This window comes from Rhinopithecus roxellana, chromosome 12, assembly GCF_007565055.1.
Source record: "Rhinopithecus roxellana isolate Shanxi Qingling chromosome 12, ASM756505v1, whole genome shotgun sequence".
NCBI classification, from domain to species: Eukaryota; Metazoa; Chordata; class Mammalia; order Primates; family Cercopithecidae; genus Rhinopithecus; species Rhinopithecus roxellana.
Window position 1 is genome coordinate 67,700,352 of NC_044560.1, and position 23,292 is coordinate 67,723,643.

The 23,292-nt window shown below is 36.7% G+C and overlaps 1 protein-coding gene across 1 annotated transcript in view; it reads right to left on the reverse strand.

The window, feature by feature from the left end:
* Positions 1-10,904: 10,904 nt before the first annotated feature.
* The window catches only part of COL24A1 (collagen type XXIV alpha 1 chain), a 388,303-nt gene continuing 375,915 nt past the window's right edge, over positions 10,905-23,292 (reverse strand). Inside the window, exons 58-60 of the mRNA XM_030912579.1 lie at positions 17,131-17,240; positions 14,391-14,606; positions 10,905-12,361 (exon numbers count right to left, since the gene is read on the reverse strand). Coding sequence (XP_030768439.1) covers positions 12,215-12,361; positions 14,391-14,606; positions 17,131-17,240 — 473 coding nt within the window. The 3' untranslated portion in view covers positions 10,905-12,214. The remainder of the gene's footprint in view (positions 12,362-14,390; positions 14,607-17,130; positions 17,241-23,292) is intronic.

Sequence of the window (23,292 nt, forward strand, 5' to 3'; positions counted from 1 at the left end):
CATTTTGCCACACCATTTCCAAGAGCTGCTGCCTTCTGCAGTAATCATCTAGACTTTTGGGTGGAAGGAAGAAGAGAACTGTTCTAAACCAACGTGTATGCACAGTTATCAGTTTTCCTGGTGTTCTTCTGCCTCCTTGGACACTTGTTAGGCTGACTTTGGTTTTTATAACCATCTTGAGTTGAGGTGGGCCATGATCCACCCAAGCTAATGTAGGGTAGAAAAGGGAACAATCAGAGATTCTATCCTTTCATTCCACCCTCTACCTCCATTAGTGTCCCTCTTTGTCCCTCCAGGCTTTCCTTTCTCCATCACAATGGACCCAACTCCCTTTCACCTCCTAAGGGTTTTCAGAGTTTCCTAGTTAGGCTCATTATTTATCACCCTCCCCCCCCCCCCCCCCCCCCCCCCCACCATATATGTGGCATCTTCAGGAATGGATTTGGAGACTCCAGGAGACAATAGCTTTGTTAGTTTGCTATCTTTTCAGGAACCGGAAGTTACCAGATTGAACTTTTTATTTAGCAATACTGTATGGTAAAGAATTTGTGAAATTATTTGAGGGGTGTCCCAAATATCCTTTATTCTGGGCTTCCCATAACACTACTCAAAATTTTCCAGGATGCCTAAATGTTTCATTATATTCACAACTTTGAGGCAATTCAGAAACTGCGTATGCTTGTCCACGAACTGTTGCATCAGCATCACCTGGTGTACTTAATCAGAAACAGATCTCTGGATCTCTCCCTAGAGGTGTTTAACAAAATGGAGAGAGTTTCTGGGCAATTTATATTTTTCACAAGTGTATCTGGGTGGTACTTTTGATGTATAAGCAGCTTTGGGAACCACTGGGTGAAGGTATTAAAACTGCACTTTGCTATATGGTAGCCATTGGCCACAGTGACTCCTGAGCGCTTGAAACATAGTTATCTAAATTGAGATGTGCTGTCAGCGAAAGATACACACTGGATTTCAAAGACTTAGTATATTTAAAAAAAGAATGTAAACCATCTCAATAATACCTTTGTACTGATTACATGTTGAAGTGATATTATTTTGGATATATTATGTACATTGTTAATATTAATTTCACTTGTTTCTTTTTATTTTATTTGTTTATTTGAGACAGAGTCTCGCTCTGTCACTCAAGCTGGATTGCAGTGGCACCATGTTGGCTCGCTGCAGCCTCCACCTCCTGGGTTCAAGTGATTCTTGTGCCTCAGCCTCCTGCGTGACTGGGATTATAGGCATGCACCACCATACCTGGCTAATTTTTGTATTTTTGGTAGAGATGGGATTTTGCCATGTTGGCCAGGCTGGTCTTGAACTCCTGGCCTCAAGTGATCTGCTCGCCTCAGCCTCCCAAAGTGCTGGGTGGCCTGAACCACTGTGCCTGAGCTTTTATGTTTTTTAATGTGGCTATTAGAAAATTTGAAGTTACATATGTAGCTCATATTATGTTTCAGTTACACAGTGTTATACCAGAAGTGTATTAAAATTCAAATTTCAATTAGATGAGGTTAACATAGTAAAGAATTAACATATTAGTTAATTTATTAATATGTTCACTTATTCAATCACTTATTTTTCTTTTCAATTCATTCTCCAAAGTACAGTGTGAGCATTGTTCCAAATCAAAGTCTGATAATGTCAGTCACCTCCTTAAAAACCTTCAATGCCTAATTTTTGCTTTTAGGATAAAGAACTAAATCCTTATTATGGCCTTGTGAAGATCCCTCATATTCTGGCCTATATCTTCTCTCCAGTTTTATCTCTCATTACTAGTTCTTCAGAAGGCAAGCAAGTCAAGCACTACTTCCTTAGGGAAGCATTTTTGACCTCTCCTCCTCCCCCATGCTCAACCTAGATCGTGGTTTTGTGTGTGTGTGTGTGTGTGTGTGTGTGTGTGTGTGTTTAGAGTACTTATTTCAAGTTATAATTATGTATTTACTTGTATTATCACTTGATTAACATCAGTGTCTCCCCCAGACAGTAAGCTTACAGGGACCCTGCATTTTTTTCTCAACAACTCAGAGTACAGTGTCTGATACATGACAATAAAATGTAAAAACATGAAGGACTTGAGCACCTATTATGCCTCACACACTGTGCTGTGCTGAGTGATTATAAGTATTAAAATCTACCATTTGCCTACAAGGAGGTTATAGTTCAGTGAAGGGAGATAAACATGAAAATAGCAAAAATGAAACACTGAAGCAAGAAATTAGAATATAGAATGTAATCTTAAGTGTAAGTAGCATGCATTCCTGTGTGAGGAAAGTTAGGAAAGTTTTTCTGAGGAGCTCGAATGAATGGGAGTTGGCCAGGAGGACAGGGCAGGAGAGCTTTCCAGATAGGAATGAGAAAGTAGAGTATGTTCAGGGAACATCAGAGAGTGTTGTGGTTTGAATGTGTACCCCAAAAGTCCATGTGTTGGAAACTTAATCCCCAACCCAACAGTGTTGAGAGGAGGGGCCTAATAAGAGGTGATTGGTTTAAGAGGGTAGAGCATTCATGAATGGATTAATCTTAGCGTGAAAGTAGGTTAGTTATCATGTGACTGAGTTTTGGTAAAACAAATCCAGCCCAGGTTGCCTCTTGTATCATTGCTTTCACCTTCTGGCGTGGGGTAACCCTCACTACACACTTGCACCATGCTCTGGACTTTCCAACCCCCAGAACTGTGAGAAATAAATTTCTTCTCTTTAAAAATTCCTGACTCTGTGGTGTTCTGTTCTAGCAACAGAGAACAGACTAGGACAGATATTTAAATATGATGGAGAGTGCTGACTTTGATAGCAAAGAGAAAATGCTGACAGGTGATCAAAAATCAGGTCACCAAGGCTTCGTAGGCCTTCCAGAGAAGCTTGCGCTTCTTCATCCTGCAGGTGATAAAGAGCCAGATTCTTTTCCTGAGCTTGGGTTCTAAGGTTGGGGCACAGAAGTAAGTGGTGAGGGAAGAAACCACGGGTTGGTTCTGGGTACGATTATTCTTAACAGGGGATAGTGACTTATACCGTGATTTGGATGGACCTATTATGACCACACAAAAAACCGTTTCCAAAGAATTGCCTGGATTGATTACTGGCAAAGCATTATTTGGATCAAACAAATACATCATACATTTAGGTGGTTCAATCATAACTGATGTTCCACTAGAAGGATCCAATGATTGGGTAATCACTATAGAAATTCAGGACCTGATACAGAAGGCATAGCATTTGCTGCAGAGACGTATGTGAAATTTATTTCTAAAAAGGCTTTAGATTTTTTTTTTAAATTTCAATTTATTATTATTATTTCTCTTTAACACAAGGCTTAAAAGGAGCAAGTTTTACTAGCCAGAATAATATTTGGCTATAAAACCCAAGCTCAAGAAATTCCGATTGTTTAAATTTCTTGCTTCCAACTATCAAACCAAAAACTTGCTAATGCCTACTAATTTAAATATTTCTACAAAGTTGTTTTGTCATTGTATGAAGACTTGAAAAAAAAATACATAGTATTTTTGGATCATATTGAATCATGTGGGAAACATTTGGGAAAATTATTTTAACTGTGAATGTTTTATATAGTATCTTGGAATTTGCATTATTAGTTAAATGAGAACCTCTTTTATGTACTGAAAATGCTCAAGTGAAAAAATTAAATGTAATATCATTAAAGTTTAAATGAAGTTTTTATTTCCTAGTAGTTGAGGAAGATCCTTATACCTTCACGAGGAATGCACTTTTCATGAAACTGGGTTTCAACTGTTTGCTTCAAGAAATGAAAAGTTGGCCAGGCACTGTGGCTTACACCTGTAATCCCAGCACTTTGGGGAGGAGAGGTGGGCAGATCACCTGAGCTCAGGAGTTCAAGACCAGTCTGGCCAATGTGGTGAAAACCTGTCTCTGTTAAAAATACAAAAATTAGCCAGACGTGGTGGCAGGTGTCTGTAATCCCAGCTACTCAGGAGACTGAAGCAGGAGAATCGCTTGAACCCGGGAAGTGGAGGTTGCAGTGAGCTGAGATCATGCCACTGCACTCCAGCCTGGGTGACAGAGCTAGACTCCGTCTCAAAAAAAAAAAAAAAAAAAAAAAAAAAAAAAAGAAATGAAAAGTTTTATTGCATTTCAACCGTAAATTTGTTCTGAACTAGATACCTAATAAAATGCAATTATTTTTAATGGATTGTTACTGAGATTGTTTTTTATACTTGTGTGCAGTTCTAAAATTCTACTGCAAGGCACAGCCAAGATGACAGCTGAGATTCCCCATCAGTTGCTCTTCTCTAAAGAGGTATCATTTTTCTAACTTGGCTTTAAACAATGCTAGGACTCTGAATCCAAAGCACACAGATTGCATAATTGTGTACCCAGGCTTAGGTGACAACAACTTCATCATAGCTAACATAGCCAATTAATATATAGGTAATAAGGAAAAAATTACACTCAACAGGACATATATTGAAGTTAGCTTATACTTATTTTTGAAACTATAAAACCTGCCAGTCTTGCATAGGAGGGCCAAACTCTTATATTTTGGTCAGGACATGAGATCTGCCGTGAAAAGAAATACTTAAGGAAGTTCTCTAGCAGAAGGCAAATTATCCCAGATGAAAGCATGGCAACAAAGGAAAGAAAAGCATAGATTTTTTCGCTAAGACCTCAAAAGCACAGGTAACAAAGCAAAAGTACACAGATAGGATTACATCAAGCCTAAAAGTTTCTGTGCAGCAAAGGAAACAATCAACAAAAAGTGAAGAGAGACAACTCACAGAATGAGAGAAAATATTTGAAAACGATCAATCCAACAAGGGACTAATAACCAGAATATTTAAGGCACTCGACCAACTCAATAGCAAAAAACCCAATGATCCTATTAAAAAATCAGCACAAGAGCTGAATAGATGTTTCTCTAAAGATATACAAATGGCCAATAGGTATATGAAAAAATTCTCAACATCACTAATCATCAGGGAAATGCAAATCAAAAGTGCAATGAGATATCATCTTATCCCATTTAGAATGGTTACTATAAAAAAGACATAAATGTTGGCAAGGAGATGAGGAGAAAGGGGAATGCTCATACATTATTGGTGGGAATGTAAAGTAGGACAGCCATTATGGAAAACAGTATAGAGGTTCCTCAGACAACTAAAAATAGTAGTTTCCAACACAAAGGAAAAATAAATGTTTGAGGTGATGGATGTTCTTATTACCTTAATTTGATCATCACACATTGTACACATGTATCAAAATATATGTATCCCCAAAATAATACATGTATCGCCAAAATATGTCCAACAGTTATAAAGTTATAATAAAGATGTTCTAAAAAACAACAAAAAAGAAAGCATAGAAAAGGATAAATAGGAAGAAAAAACGAAATGGTCAGTTTAAAATATTTAGGGTTTTAAATATATGTATAATAAAAATACAGAGAGCAGTGCCACAAAATGTCAGGAAGAGATAAATGGAATTAAAGTGTGGTAATATTCTTGTATTACCTGAAAAGTGGAAAAGCACTTATTATTTATTTGTTTGTTTATTTATTTATTTTTGAGACAGAGTCTCACTCTGTCACCTGGGCTGGAGTGCATTATCTGGGCTTGCATTGTCTGAAAAGTGGAAAAATACTAATTTTTTTTTTTTTTTTTTTTTTTGTGATGGAATATCACTCCATCACCCAGGCTGCAGTGCAGTGGTGTGATCTTGGCTCACTGTAACTTCCACTTCCTGGGTTCAAACAATTCTCCTGCCTCAGCCTCCCAAGTAGCTGGGATTACAGGCGTATACCACCACAGCTGGCTAATTTTTTTTTTGTATTTTTAGTAGAGACAGGGTTTCACTATGTTGGCCAGGCTAGTCTTGAACTCCTGACCTCAAAGGATCCACCTGCCTCAACCTCCCAAAGTGCTGGGATTACAGGCATGAGCCATCGTGAAAAGTATTAATTTATATAGCATCTATAAAGTCAAGGATATGAAGGTGACCACTGTAGTCTCTAGGGTAGCCACTAAAAGGAAATAAAAATAATGTATGGCTAGTAGCTAAAAGAGGAAATATAGAAAAAAATATTTTACCACTCAAGGGCAAGAAAGGAGGAAAGAGGAAACAAATTAGATATGAAATAAATACACAATAATAGTAAGAGAACAGGTTTAAATGTAAATGTAACAGTAATTACATTAAATGTAAACAGACCAAATACCCTAAATAAGTCTAAAGTTGCCAACGTAGATTACAAATAAAAATACAATGACGTGCTGGTTACAAGAAACACAATAAAGGAAAGGATGCAGAAAGGTTAAAAATAAAAGGATGGACAAAGATATGCCATGCAGACACTAACCAAAAGAAAACTGGTATAATTATACAAACAATAGAAAAAGTACACATTGAGGTAATAAGCAGAAAAGGGATATTTCATAATGATAGAATAATCATTCTAACAGGATGACATACCAATGGTGGGCTAAAGCCAACTTGGACTAGCTTCTTAGACCCAACATGTTATCTCTTCCTATCTTCATGTTCTGTAATCTATTTGTAGCTTGAAATCAGCCATGGTACAAGCATTTACACCATGGAAATGGGCAAATGCTAACAAATTAGGGATTGTCTCTTTCTTCCCTCTTAGTGAGCTGGCTGTTAAACATTGGCCAGAACATTACAGGATATAACAACTGTGAATTTGAATGCAACTAATTACAAGTATAAGCAAGAAAAAGTGAGAAACAAAAGGAGAAAGAGGCAAACCCAGTTATGGTTGGAGATTTTTAACACCCTTCTCTCATGTAACTGATAGGACAAGCAGACCAAAAAAACACTTCCCAATATAGACAAAAAAGAAAACACACACACACACACACACACACACACACACACACACACACACAGACAAACTCTATATTCCTACCTACTCTCTCTCTCTCTATTCCAATACAGATAATAACAGAGAATTAGTCACTTACCCCAGTACTGCAAACCAGTAAATGGGAGAGTTGAAACTTAATTCATGTTTTCTGCCTCTAAGTCCAATATTCCTTTTGCTATGGTTTCATATTACAGAAAATGTCCATGATATTTATTTTGTAATAGCCACTGTTAATTTTTTTTTCTTTCTTTTTGAGACAGAGTTTCACTCATTTCATCCAGGCTGGAGTGCAATGTGCAATTTTGGCTCACTGCAACCTTCACCTCCCGGGTTCAAGCGATTCTTCTGCCTCAGCCTCCTGAGTAGCTGGGATTATAGGCATGTGTCACCATGCCCGGCTAATTTTTTGCATTTTTAGTAGAGACAGGGTTTCTCCATGTTGGTCAGGCTGGTCTGGAACCCCCAACCTCAAGTGATCCGCCAGCCTCGGCCTCCCAAAGTGCTGGGATTACAGGCATGAGCTACCTCACCCAGCCAAACCTCTGTAATTTTTACATTAATACATAAAAATGGGAAGAAAAGCAAAACACCTTTCTTAATTATATATATTATATGCTGCACTTCATTTTTAGAAAGTCTTTATATTTAATAAATAGTAATTATAATATATAAAAATCTATATTTATACAACAAAATATGGGGATAGTATGGCTTTAAAGCAGATGAATAATTTTATTAAGGGATTTAGCACAAACTTCTTTGGTGATAATGATCATAGAACTATTAAATCTTTAACGATGATGATGATGATGATGGCAATAAATAGCAGCAACTAATGTTTATGGTGATTACTTTGTGCCAGACACTGTTTTAAGCATTTCTCCATTTTCGAATCCACTCAACAACCAAATGAGATAAGTACTTTTATTATCCCTATTTTACAGCAAAGAAACTGAGACAATGAACCTACAATGATACACCCTAAATCACACAGTGAATTCTCAGAGCACTCCTAACTACTATACTGCCTATGATTAAGTTGATTGAAATTTGCTTTAAATTTGATATTTTAGGAACACACTTAAAACATAAAGCAAGGCATTTCTATCCTCTATATGTTTCTGAAATGATCTCTAGAAAAATCATGTAAGTCCAAACTGAGTTATTATTATTTTTTTGGAACAGAATATATAGCATGTAGACTGAAACTAGATTATAGGATATGGTTTCTTTAATTTACACTCAACCTTTGTGCTCATTTTAAAACCATTTTTATCTTTTTCAAATGAAAAAGCAGACATCTTTGCCAAGGCCCTATTTTTTAAAATTGTGGTAAAATATGCATAACATAAAATTGACTGTTTTAATCATTTTAAAGTGTATTATTCAGTAGCAATAAGTACATTAACATTGCTATGCAACCATCATCACTGTCTATCTCCAAAACATTGTCATTCCAAACAGAAACTGTGCACTCATTAAAAAAAGGATAGTTCCCATCTCACTCCCACTTCCTCTGGCCTCTGGTAACCTCTATTATACTTTTTGTCTGTATGAATTTGTCTATTCTTGGTACCTCATATAAGTGTAATCATACACTATTTGTCCTTTCGTGTCTGGCTTATTTCACTTAGCATAATATTTTCAAGGTTCATCCATGTTGTAACATATAACAGAATTTCATTCTTTTCGAAGGCTGAATAACATTCTATTGTATGTATATACCACATTTTGTTTATCTGTTTATCTGTTCATCTCTTTATCGACATTTGGGTGTTTTATCTCTTTTGGCTATTGTAATAATACTTCCCATAAACATTGATATACAAATATTTATTTGAATCCCTGCTTTCAATTTTTTTGGTATATACCTAGATGTATATATAGCTTTATATATATATATATATATGTATATATAGCTTTTATATATATACATAGATATATACATATACATAGATACACACACCCCCACACACAACTTTTAAGTTATTTAACCACCAAACTATTCTGTGCAATGGTTGTGCCATTTTACATTCCCACCAGCTATGCACAGGGCTTTCAATTTTCCGCATCTTTGAGAACACTTGTTATTTTCCTTTTATTTATTTTTTTATTTTTAAAATTTTTATTATTATTCCTTTTTATTTTTAAAATAGCCATCTAATGGATGTAAAGTTCTGGGGTGTTTTCCAAAACTAACAACCAGTTCTCCAGTTCTTCAGACACCAATTTGGATGTCCAACAATTTAAGTCAATTCTGACACTGCCTGAAATTAGCATCAGGTTCCACAGATAAATGGGTTCAGTACCCACTTCAGATGCCAAATGCAAGTCCGAGGCCATCTGTAATTCTGACCAACGAACTACAAGTGGTAGGTTCCCATGACACCCCTCCTTATGTTCAACAGTTTGCTAGAATGGCTTACAGAACTCAAGGAAACACTTTATTTATGTTTACTAGTTTATCATTACTAGTACTTGTGCTTACTAATTTATTATAACTTAGGAACAGCCCACTGGAAGAGATGCACAGGGCAAAATATGGGGAGTGTAGTGCAGAGCTTCCATGCCCTACTGGGCATATCACCTTCCCAGCAAGTTAACGTGTTCACCAAACAGAAAACTCTCTAAATCTCACTGTTCAAGAATTTTTACAGAGCTCCATCTCCAGGGCCTGCCCTCCCCTCTTTCCCAGGGGTCAGTAGGTGGGATTGAAAATCTCAACCCTCTAATTAATTACTTGGTCTTTCTGGGGACCAGCTCCATCCTGAGGCTCTTTAGGGGCCCCACTCTAAAAAAACCTTATTAACATAAACTCAGGTGTTACTGAAAAGGGTTCATTATAAATAACAAAAGACACTCCTTTCACTTAGAAAATTCCAAGAGTCTTAGGAACCCTGTGCCAGGAATCAGAGATAATGCAAATACAGTTTTGCATTATACCACAGAATTGGTACCTCCTGGTGGTTTTGATTTGCATTTACCCAATGACTATTGATTTGGGGCATTTTCTCCTCTCTCTCCTTTTTTTTTTGAGACAGGGTCTCACTCTGTCACCCAGGCTAGAATGTAGTGGTGTGATCATGGCTCACCACAACTTCAACTTCGTGGGCCCAAGTGATGCTCCTGCTTCAGCCTCCTAAATATATAGGACTACAAATGTGTGCCATCACACCTGGCTAATTTTTAGAAAATTTTTTCGTAGAGATTATGTCTATGTTTCCCAGGCTGGTCTTGAACTGCTGGACTCAAGCAATCCTCCCACCTCAACCTCCCAAAGTGTTGGGATTACAGGCATGAACCACTGTGCCCAGCCAGAATCTTTTTATTCATTGGCCATTTCTATATCTTTGGAGAAATGTTTATTCAAGTCCTTTGCCCATTCTTTAAACTGGGTTGCTGCTGCTTCTACTGTTGAGTCACTGGAGTTCTTTATATACTCTGGATATTAATCCCTTATCAGATATATGATTTGCAAATATTTTATCATATTCCTTGGGCTGCTTCTTCATTTTCTTCATAGTGTTCTTTGATGCACAGAGAATTTTTAATATTCAGAGAGTCCAATTTATCTATTTTTTTCTCTTGTTGACTGTGCTTTTGGTGTCATTCCAAGAAATCATTGCCAAATCCAATGTCATGAAGGATTTTCTCCTACGTGTTCTTCTAAGAGTTTTATAGTTTTAGCTCTTTTGTTTAGATATTTGCTCCCATTTTCAGTTAGTTTTTGTATGTAATATAAGGTAAAGGTTCAACATCATTCTTTGGCATGTTGCTATCCAGTTTTCCCAGAACCATTTGTTGAAAAGACTGCCCTTTCTCCATTGAATGGTATTGGCACACTTGTTGAAAGTCATTTGATCATATATGTGAGAGTTTATTTTTGTCATAGAAATAGGTCCTATAATCCTTTTGCAGGTATGTAAAAGATATTTCTTAACAATATAGATATACATAACACAGAAAGGCTATGCCAGATGGGCTATTATAAATAATAAAAGCATATTGTAACGAAAGAGGAAAAAGAAATACCACCCAAAATGATTTAAAGCACATTTTTATTATAGATAGGTTAAGTGTGATTTGCTGTGGCTAAAGATATATTTATAATGGATGAATAAGCTTTTCTAGATACCAAGAGGTATAATATTTTTCTTTCAATATTGAACTAACATTTCTGTGATAACAAGGAGACACTGAACTGGCTGAGCCTATTTTAAATGGGAAAAGACTTTTTTTTTCCTGGATGTTGCTTTAAAGACTGGTAAATTAAATTTTTTTAAGTACTAACACTAGATTTAAGTACAGTGAAAGAAAATCAATGAATACTACAAAAACATATAATTTCTACAAAGCAGAAATACAAAGTTTTTATAATTTAAAACAGCAGCAATTTAAAAAAATTTGCTGAATTAAAACTTTACAAAATATATATACACAAAGTATCATTCCAGATGATCATGAACTTTAAAAACAGTATGGCACAACCCCCAATCTCTACCCCAAACCTACTACTAGATGTAGCTGGCCTATAATAATTTTTACAACAATTTAAAAAATAAAAACAAAGAAATCTTCCAATTCCTTTGTGTACAAGCACAGGTTACAATGTGCTGGCTTTGATTCCATATACACAAAGATAATTTTAAAATAAAACAAGGATTTCACATAAATAGTTTTACGTGTTATTAAGTGTGTGACCAAACAATTTAAAATAAGTACTAACAACCAAAACATATCTTGATGTAACCAGTACATACACTTTTAAAGAGTGATAAAGATGAAAAAGGAAATAGTCTATGAAAGCCATAAGCACCTTGTTTTCGAAAGAGCACCAAGCAACACAAAGAGGCAACACGTAAGAGGTAGTGTATCACCGGCTAAGATGTATATGCCCATCAGGGACCTGAATACAGCTTAGTGTTTTGGAAAATAAGGCATATTAGACTGTGGCTTGTAATTTTTAGACAGAAGCAGTGCACATTTGGAAGCATTAGCCAGTATTGCTCCATAGTGCTCTGCATCTCCAGCTGTCTAATGGGTACTACGCACTCAGTCAAAAATAAAAGATACCCTGAAGAATTCCATATTTATACATTTTTAGTTCTAGGGAATTCTCTAAGAAAGCTGAGATCAATATAATTTTTAAAAGAATTAAATACTTTATCAATCATAGTCCTTTAAAAATGCCTTTTCTCCTTCTTAGGAGGAAGTCTGTTCTTCCTGAGATTCTTTAAGATTTAGCCAATGCTTTATTACATGTATTTCATAATGACAGTATCTTTCTGTTTCATTTCTCCCTCTGCAGCAATTACCTGGCCAACAGCCTGAATTCGGAACTAATTCAGAGACTTTACAGAAAGCATACAGAACTGCTTTCAATGTAATACTTTCGTTCAGTTTTGAGATGAGGAAGTTTTTGTACTTCAGTCACTGGAAGTTGATTAGGTTCCTGGGTGTGAAAAAGAAATGTTGCCTTATGCCAGCTGCCATCTTGAATCTGTAAAATAAGAACAAAATGCTTTCATATGCATTTCATTAGCAGTCACTTTCAGTAGACAATGGCTTTGACAGATAATGTGAACTTGTTTTAAGGATTAGAGATAATGAATGGAAAGTGCCTAGAACAATGCTCAATAAATGGTAAAATTACTACTATTAATTGAAAACCTGGGCTTATTCCTTTCTTTAGGATGGCATTGTGTGTTCTAATTTTTCAGTTCCAGAGGCTAAGGCCAGGCTTCTGCTTCAACTCTCTGTGAATCATTGGACCAGATATGAATTAAAAGACTGCAATATTCCTAACACGAGTAATAACCATCTGTTCTGTATTCCTTTATTTGGGACTGATTCCTCAGGATGGATATTTTTCTTTGATAAAAGGGAACGAGCTATTTCAACCTCTGCATTTTAGGTAGAAAATAAACAGAATCACCTCAGTCAGAAATAATTAAAATTATAATTATGTGCAATCATCTTTTAGGTTTCTTTTTTCTCCCCCATTCTGTCGCTCTCTATTTGTACAGTTTCCCTCTTTCTTCTCTTCCTTCCATGGCTTTCTGTTTCTCTTATTAGTATATGCTCTTCTGTTTCTAATAAATTCTATGGAACAAAAACATATCATAAAATATCCGATGATTAAGATGCAACCAGGACACAATAGAGAAACACAATTGATGAGTTTTGTGGAGCTGTTATTTAGGAGCTAATTCACTTATTCACAGAATTATTATGACACAAATTTTAAATTTTGAAGGAACTTTAGAGATTATTTAAGCTACAAATTTTGTTTTCAAGTTAAGGCAATTGAAGCTCATTGAAAATAAATTACGTGTCTAAAGTCATAAGCTTGGTATGATAACAAAGTATCGTTAGATTCACTCACTAAGTCTTTTTTTTTTTTTGAGACGGAGTCTCGCTCTGTCGCCCAGGCTGGAGTGCGGTGGCACAATCTTGGCTCACTGCAGCCTCTGCCTCACAGGTTCAAGCAATTCTTGTGGCTCAGCCTCCTGAGTAGCTGCGATTATAGGCGTGTGCCACCATGCCTGGCTAATTTTTGTATTTTTAGTAGAGATGGAGTTTCTCTATGTTGGCCAGGCTGGTCTCAAACTCCTGGCCTCAAGTGAACCACCCACCCCAGCCTCCCTAAGTGCTGGGATTACAGATGTGCCCCACAGTACCCAGCCCCATTATTTAATTTAATTTTTTTTTTTTGAGACACAGTCTTACTCTGTCGCCCAGGCTGGAATGCAGTGGTGCAATCTCGGCTCAATGCAACCTCTGCCTCCTGGGTTCAAGTGATTCTCCTGCCTCAGTCTCCCAAGTAGCTGGGATCACAGGTACCTGCCACCATGCCCGGCTAATTTTTGTATTTTTACTAGAGACGGCGTTTCACCACGTTGGCCAGGATGGTCTTGAATTCTTGACTTCAAGTGATCTGACTGCCTAGGCCTCCCAAAGTGCTAGGATTACAGGCATGAGCCACCACGCCTGGCCCCATTATTTAGTTTTAATGGAAAAAAAATAGGCTACAATCAAATACTTACTGGTGGGGCCAGTCAATATGTAATTATACCCATATTTGGTATCAGGTACAGGGATTGACAGAATGAAATAAAACTTATTTGCCTCTATAACTTGCCTTTTATGCAATAACGAGACGTAGAATTACAGCAGTGAAAACACATGAAAATATTTATCCAAATACACTATCTATGTATCATTTATCTATCTATCCATCTATCCAAGTATAATTATTTCACATAGGGAATAAAAATTAAATTTACATATTAACACCTGTTTTGTATGTAAAAATCTAAGACCAATTGGTATGACACAAGTTGATAAGGTATGACATAAACAAATGATTGATTCTAAAAAATGCAGTTACAAGTCAGGCACATTAAAACCTACTACCCTTCTGTATCTGCAGTTTGTAATTAAAGTCTTACTCTAATTATCCTAATTTTATGGTTTTATCACTTTTAAGTTAGTTACACTGAACAATTCTAAAAGTGCCATTTCCTTACCTTGCAGTCATCTGAAAGCACTTTAGGTTCAAGTAGAGTATTTACTTTAAAAATCTGGCCATTCCATCCCTTGAAACCAATAGGCAATCCTGGGCCACTTGTTTGTGTGCTTGTCCACCTTGGGGTGTTTAGACAGTGAATGGTGATGATATGGGTGGCTTCCGAACTCAATAAATGAAGGAAGTTCATCTGGACTTTCCCCACTCCAAACTCCAACTAATGTCATAGAAACAATATGCAGGTTATAACATGTGGCAATTGAGAAACTTAACAGTTCAGGAAAATCTGAGGAAAAGTCCTTCAAAGGCAGCCTCCAGAAAGTTCTTTTTCTTGGAACTGAAGTGGCAGTCAATGGTGTGCTGGTAAATGTTTAACCACTGGTTCTTGGGGGAAAAGCCATGATTTATAGTATTTCCTGACTCCTATGGTAGAAGCACTCCCTAGTGCTGGGATTACAGGCACGGCTGAATTCAGACTACCAAGGTGAGGTCACTGCATATGGCAATGGGAAGAAATGTTAACAATTGGCTTTCCTGAGCCTGTATGGACTGGTTCCAGTTCATATCATCAGGCTACTACATATAATATTAATAAAATAAAGATAATTTTCACATTATATAAAATGTAGTAATAATTTGCTTTTGGTTAATGCTTTAATACTTTTTTAAATAAAAATCTGAGATTCTGTCTCTGCCTTTGATATTTTTTTTGTGAGAGTTACCAAAGACGAGTTACAAGTTGTAACAATAATCTGGTTGAGTAATTTTAAGTTTGAGAGCCTTAAAGGACAAGGACAGAACCCTATTCTTTGTGTTGCCAGCCCCTAATGTAGTTTCATTCACACAGTGATCGTTAATAAATATTTATTGAATGAATGAATGAATGCCTAAACAAGTGTTAACTAATACAATGAACAATACAGGACAGTATCTGAGTTAAGAAAACTGCACGTTCCCCAGGCTTGAACAGAAAGGCAGATTCTCCTATAGCTCCAGACATTATTATTATTATTATTATTATTACTTTAGCATTATTCAAACAGGGATACGGTCATAATGTAAGGGAACAGAAATGGTTCCTACTGAGGAATTTGTACTAATTTTCAAGCATAAAGTTAGAAAAATATCAGTTATGAGGTAATGTAGAAGAAAAAATAACAAAAAGAAAAACAGAAAGAAAAAAACGAGAGGAAAAGCAAAAGGGCATACACATGGAAAGATAATAAGGAACGTTAGAATTTAAGTAATTCAACTCCTTCATTTTACAGGTCAGAGTCGGAAACTTGCAAAAAATATTTAAGCTTTCTGAGACTTAATTTCCTTGTCAGTAAAGTGGGGTATAACACCAATCTGGCATGGTTGTTATGAGAATTAAAAATGACAAATGTAATTTACCTAGCATTGTGCCTGGCACAGAGCAGGCCCTCTGGTGGATCACAGTTTTATTCCCTAGGTTAATAGAGGAATAAAGACTAGAACCCCAGTCCCTGATTCCAACTCTACTGTTAGTCCTAGCACTTCTCTGGTCTTCCTTGGGTTGAGTTTATGAATCAAAGAAATGGGAGAAGTGATTCAGTCATGGAAAGAACTAGAGTGCCGCTTCCCCACTGCTCCTATTTCCATTGCACAGTTCACACAGCCCCATCTTCTTTCCTTCTGGATAATCCTGGGCCAATTTCCACTGGAATAAGGATGATGATACGGATATTTTGGAAGTAGGACTATCATGCTGCTCTTTATTAGAGGTTCATGATTCCCTAGGAATGGAAGAATTCTTCCCTCTTCTATTTCAGGGGTGATAATGGTGAACGCCTATTAAGATAAATTGATGGAATGCCCTAGTTAATGAAGAGAGGTGTTTTAGGAGGAGAGGACAGTTCAATAAGAAGCAGCTAAAGAGATTGAATTTTATCTGCTGTCTTTTTATGATGAACAAAACACACAATAGGCACATGTATCAGTTCTTTGTCAATGAGAAATTCTTGATCATAAATCAAGCTGGTTTAATCAGAAAAATAAAGAAACATAGTTTTGGTTTCAATATATGTTATAGGTACAGCTAGGATTTAGGTTTTATAAATATTTGTTATAACTCCCAGTGTTATAATATATGTTAGTTTAACAAACTAACATGCACTCGTTCTAAATGTTTGATTTATAGAATTATTCATGAAAGAAATTTTTAGTAGTATTCTGTGGATGTTTAAGAAAGGTTATTGTGTGCCTAATAAACACAAATAGCAAGATTTTGTGGCAAAATTCTCTTTTTTAATGATTATAATATAATTTTCAGCAAAACTTCAGGTAACTGATTACCGGTTACAAACACTACAGCTGTTTAAGAAATTTCTAATGTGCGTGTATGCATAAAAACATAGCATATGTTGCACAATTTTTTTAAAAAATATTTTGAGATTGTTTTATTTTGTCACATATATTTTGTTTGTTTACTCTTTTACTAGGACAACCATGTTGCACAATTTTAAAAGGAATTTAAAAAACATGATCAGTAGAGTAAGCCAAACTAAGCCAAATCATAAAAAGACACAATCAAAATGTCAAGATTTACTGTGATTAACTAGTTTTTAAAAATAACATATTTATTTCTCATACATAATAGAGAAAAATCTTTGCTTTCATTCTTAAAATTCATAATTATTTAAAGAGATAGAATTTTAAAAATAATTTTTCACTGATACTGTGCAATATAACAACATATGTTTTAAAATTCAGTAACATACCTTTGTTACAGAGACAGGAGGTAAGCATGTCTGGCCACCAGCACTGAAATTGCAGAAAACCTCAATGGCATCTGAAGGACAGCCGAGATTTGGATCAATCCAGTATTTTCCTAATAATTTATAATAAAACATAAAGTTATTAAATGCCATAATCCTTGTATTTTTTTTTTTTTTTTTTTTTTTTTGAGAGAGAGTCTCACTCTGTCACCCAGGCTGGAGTGCAGTAGTATGATCTTGGCTCACTGTAACCTCTGCCTCCCGGGTTCAAGTGATTCTCATGCCTCAACCTCCTGAGTAGCTGGGATTACAGGAATGTGCCACCATGCCCAGCTAATTTTTGTATTTGCAGTAGAGATGGGGTTTCACCATGTTGGCCAGGCTGGCCTTGAACTTCAGACCTCAAGTGATCTGCCCACTTCGACCTCCCAAAATGTTGGGATTACAGGCGTGAGCCACTGTGCCCGGCCACATCCTTATAAATTATCATGATACTTTAAATACATATTATCACAGTCTTACCTGTTAAAAACTTAGAAGATTATATATTTACATTTAGTGAATGAATGAATGCTGCAAGCATTATATAAAATTGATACTAAAAATGCTGTATTTTTCACATAACTATCAATTTGAGTGTTTCATAATTTTAATCAAAATGATAGAATTGCTAAATTGATTGCTTCACTCTACAGATAAGAAGATGTGTTCAGCAACTAAAAGTGAATTGTTTAAAGTTACATAGTTAATAGAAAAGTTGAACTTAATGAAGCATATTTGTATATTTCTGTTATACATCATTACAGTGTTTCAAATGAACATTTTGTTTTATAATAGAAACAACTTCGATCTTTTGAAGGAAAAATATCTTTATGTATAATACTGATAAGTAAAATAAAAATAAGAAAACATTTTTGTTTTCATAAAAAAAACATACAATTAAATGTTTATCATTTTTGTACTCTTTCAGATTTTCCCACTTTATCATTCAGTGAGAAAAACTGAAGTCCCTATAGCTAGTGAAATTCTACCAGTCTTTACTCCATTGAGTGCCCAAGAGAATAAAACTGGACCTAAACTCAGACTACAGAAAATACTTAGATTGAAAAGCAATGGGCTAGCATCTTAATTCCAGATTAATAGACTGAGAATAGTAAAATAGCATCTTATTCCAAATACAAGGGACAGGAATTTTTGAATAAGGCAGCCCTGTTTTCCTGCATTAAAAAGGCAAGAAAATTCAACAGTTTTTGTCAAATGTCATTTTTTCTACAGTAGGCAGAAGTTCATTCCACTTTTATTCCATAGCAAAGATTCCTCTAGCTCATCCTGAGCTTCCTCTAGCTTCCAAAACATCCTCAAATATTCTCCTCTCTACTATTCTACTAATCCCTCAAAATGCTTACTTGCTGAATTGGTAGCTCAAAGGGTAGAAATGGTCCTCAGCTGCAGCAGTGTTCAAACTTTAGTGTGCATCAAACCATCACTAAAACACACATAGCTGGGCCCTACCCTTGACAGTTGCTGATTTATGAAGTCTGGCATGGGGCTTAAGAATCTGCATGTCTAACAGCATCTAATTCTGGCCCAGGATCACATCTGGAGAACCAATGATATATTGAAATACAGAAGAAAGGGGTGAAGGAGGTCCACCATTCCTAGTCCCTTATCTTCAGAATTTCGAATATTTCATAAAGTTTGTAGAAAGTACAGCTGAATTTTTCATCAGAAACTGATGAGGGCTTCCAGTCTTACCTAATGGAGTAAACATATATCTTCTTTCACCTTCTCTTGTCTTCCAAGAAATACTATCTGACTACTATATGAGCTAATAATAAAAAAGTTCTTTATAACAGGTTTTTCATCAAGCAAATTTTTATTGTTATATGGGGTGAAATGCTTTGAATTCAGGTGTTATATTCTACAATGGTGAACTGATAAGGGCTCCATAATTTCTTTCAAGGTATGCTGAGTTAGAGATAAAGTCCTGCACCATGATATATCTTTTGTGAGCCTAAATGTTCTGACTCAAAATTAGCTCTTCCCTGAGGACACTGCTTCTCTTACAAGGCTTCTCTTGTAGCCTCCACAGTGTTATGCCTGAAGGTGGGAAGGCATCTTTCTTGCTCTTCGTTGCTACTTCCAGACCATTCTTTCCACTTTCTTCCTGAAAACACTCCATACTGAAATTACCATAATCACATTCTATCACTCATTAGTCCCTCCTGGTACAATCATTTACTATATTTCTTTGACAATTTTAGCCTATTATCGCTTTCAGAAAATCTACTTATGACCTAATTCTTGGTGATTTTAAATCCACGTAGATGATGCTTTCAATATGTTGGCCTTCAGTTCCCTGAACTGTATCCTCCCCAACCCTCTTACTTTTCCACCAATGACCTTGTACCCTCCCCCTACCCTCGTACCTTACTTTAACCATTAACTTCCAAGGCCATATCCTATCCTAGCTTTTGTTATTACCAACAACTGCATCTCCTCCATAATTTCATTTCTCTTCTCTTGCCAGTTCACTCCCTCTGGTGCCCTAACTCCAATAATTCTTCACTTTCGTGAGGACCTACTATCACTTTTTCATTGTCCCTAATGATCATATGTTCACTTCCCTTCTTACCCAGCTTAAAAATCCACAGTCCTTTACTGTAGTAATGTCCTTATGAACTTCCTTAACACCCTTGCCCTGCCTCATTTCACTCTACTTGTCTCATAAATCCCCAATCCTACATAAGTTTCTCCCTAACCTGTGCCTATACCTGCACAGAAAAAAAGTGGTAGGAGAAAAACACAACTGTTGTGATGGGGCTTCTTCAAATTCAAATGTGTCTGTAAAGTTACTAGACAGTAATATAGTGTTTCCAGAGTTTATTCCCTCTATCACTAAGACAGTTAACTATCTTATACCTATTCATTCATTCTTATCCTCAACTCATAACCTTCCAATTTCAATGACACAACTGAAGGAATCTGAAGAAAATTTATGTAACTTATATAAACTCCCACTATCATATCTATCCACATGTCTGTGCTTGTGCACATATATTCTACCTTCTCTCTCTCTCTCTTTTTTTGAAATAGGAATTTCTCTCTCACTCTGTCACCCAGGATGGAGTGCAGTGGCATGATCTTGGCTTACTGCAACCTCCACCCCCTGCAGGCTCAGGAGATCCTCCCACCTTAGCCTCCTGGGTAGCTGGGACCACAGGCACATTCCACCACGTCTGGCTAATTTTTCTATTTTTAGTAGAGATGAAGTTTCACCATGTTGGCCTGGCTGGTCTCAAACTTATTGAAAAAAAATGTTGGCCTCAAGTTATTCATCCACCTCAGTCTTCCAAAGTGTTGGGATTACAGGCGTGAGCCATGGCACCTGGCCTGCCTTCTCTTTTATTATAGTGAATAAACTGTGTTCTTATAGAAGACTTATCTTAAAACAAATATGAGAATTTAGCTGTAATCTATTAATCCAGACATCACAGAAATGCACAAAAGTGTAAAACTGGGTCACCCTTCTCATTATTTTTTTTTTGTTTTGGGGAATATAGTTAAGTTTTAGAAAAATATATTAACATATAATGGGTTTGTTGATATTGTAAAGCAATTGACACACGAATAGTTTTTTGTTTTTTTTGTTTTTTTTTTCTTGAGACGGAGTCTCGCTCTGTCACTCAGGCTGGAGTGCAGTGGCACAATCTCCGCTCACTGCAAGCTCCGTCGCCTCCCAGGTTCACGCCATTCTCCTGCCTCAGCCTCCCGAGAAGCTGGGACTACAGGCGCCCGCCACCACGCCTGGCTAATTTTTTTGTATTTTTAGTAGAGACGGGGTTTCACCGTGTTCGCCAGGATGGTCTCGATCTCCTGACCTCGTGATCTGCCCGCCTCGGCCTCCCAAAGTGCTGGGGTTACAGGCGTGAGCCACCGCGCCCGGCCACATGAATAGTTTTAAAATTTGTTTTGGTTTCTACTATAGTAAATATCAAAAGTTGGCTGGGTGCGGTGGCTCCTGCCTGTAATCCCAACACTTTGGGAGGCCGAGGCCGGCAGATGACGAGGTCAGGGGTTTGAGACCAGTCTGGCCAACAAGGTGAAACCCTGCCTCTACTAAAAATACAAAAAAAAAAAAAAAAAAAAAAAAAAAAAAAAAAAAAACACAAACCAAAAACAAAACAAAAAAAAAACAAAAAAGAAAAATTAGCTGGGTGTGGTGGCGGGTGCCTGTAATCCCAGCTATTTGGGAGGCTGAGGCAGGAGAATTGCTTGAAGCCGGAAGGCAGAGGTTGCAGTGAGTTGAGATCAAGCCACTGCACTCCAGCCTAGGCACTGGTGTGAAACTCTGTCTCAAAGAAAAAAAAAAAAAAAAAGAAAGGAGCCTTATCTTGTTCATTATAGTTTCAGATTTAAATTCTACTTCTTTTCTTCTCTCTTTTGAGTCTGCTTTTGTTGTCTGCTGTTTCTACTAGTTCTCATTCATGGTGTTTTGTCAACTTGTGTGTTCGGTTGTCGTTGATTGTGTGCTGGACACTGCATTTTTGAAATTACTTGTGGAAATAATTTGAGTCCTAGGATAATGTTATCTTTTATAGAAGATTTTTGTTTGCTTCTGACAGGTATGTGGAGGTTCCAGCAGTTTGGAACCATTTTAATACAAGTTCAAAGTTCGGGATTTTCTGAGCTATCCAGATGATGTGAAGCAAAGCTACAGTCTGTATGAATGTTCGTTTTCTTCCAGTTTATCCTTACTACTAGAGTGCAGGCCTTTGAAAGCCTAAGTCCTCACCTTTGGTGGGCCACAGATTCTAACTTTTGACCCCTACCTCCTGAAGCCACCAAGCTTCTCAACATACTGGGGGCGAAAGTAGCTCTAAATGTTGGGTTCACTTTCTGCTATCTCCTTTAAAGTCTCAGCTTGAAAGTTCATTGTTGTTTGTTATTTATTTTATGCTTTTAACTTAAAAAATTAATTTAGCCAGGTAATATGAATTACCTGTTTCATTACTGGGAATGAAAAGTTCCTAGCATTATCCTTTTCTCTTAAAATCTGATAAGGTTTTAATTACTACCATTCCTCTAAACTGCTCTTGATGAAGCTTCTCAATGATGTCTGCATTGCTAAATTCAGTAGTCTTTCTCAGTCTTTGCTTTACTTAACATTGACTCAGTTAATCCCTTCCCTCCTTCTCTGGCAAACATTTTCTTTGCTTGATTTTCAGGGCACCACATTAATCTAGTTTTCCTCTTATCTCAGTGATAGCTGCTTCTTTGTTTTCGTTGCTAGTTCGCCCTCACCTTTCTGATCTTTAAACATGAGAGAGCCCTAGGCTCTAGTTTTTAGACATCATTTCTTTTTTTCCTTTTTTTTTTTTTTTTTTTGAGACAGATGCTCACTCTGTGGCCTGGCTGGAGTGCAGTGGTGTGATCTCAGTTCACTGCAACCTTGGCATCCGGGTCAAGTGATTCTCCTGCCTCAGCCTCCTGAGTAGCTGGGACTACAGGTGCGTGCTACCACACCCAGCGAATTTTTCTGTAGTTTTAGTAGAAACAGGGTTTCACTGTGTTAGACAGGATGGTCTCAATCTCTTGACCTTGTGATCTGCCCACCTCGGCCTCCCAAAATGCTGGGATTACAGACATGAGCCACTGCGCCTGGCCTAGACCTCATTTCTTCCTTTGCTTACTATCTAGGTAGTCTTAAGCAGTTTCAAGGCATTAAATACCAATTAAATGTAAATTATTTCACAATTTTTATCCTTACTTAGACCTCCCTCTTGACCTTCAACTTGAGTAGTCAACTACCTACTTGACATTCTTACTTGAATGCCTAAGAGACATCTCAAAGTAAATATACCCAAAATTTTACTCCTGATCTTTTCTCCAAAATTGCATCTCCTGTTAACAACATCCCACCCTTCTATGGTAAAAACAAACAACAAACAAACAAACACCTTAGAGTCATCCTTTACCATTTTATTTCTCTCATAGCCCACGTCCAATCTATCAACAAAAACTGCTGGCTCTACCTTAACCCATTTATTCCTGAGGCTGTCATTTTTTTGAATTTTTGCAATCAGACCTTGGTGATGACCTTAAGCAGTAGGATATAAATAACTCCCACATGCTTAGCATTCCAATAATGGAATGCTATTCCAT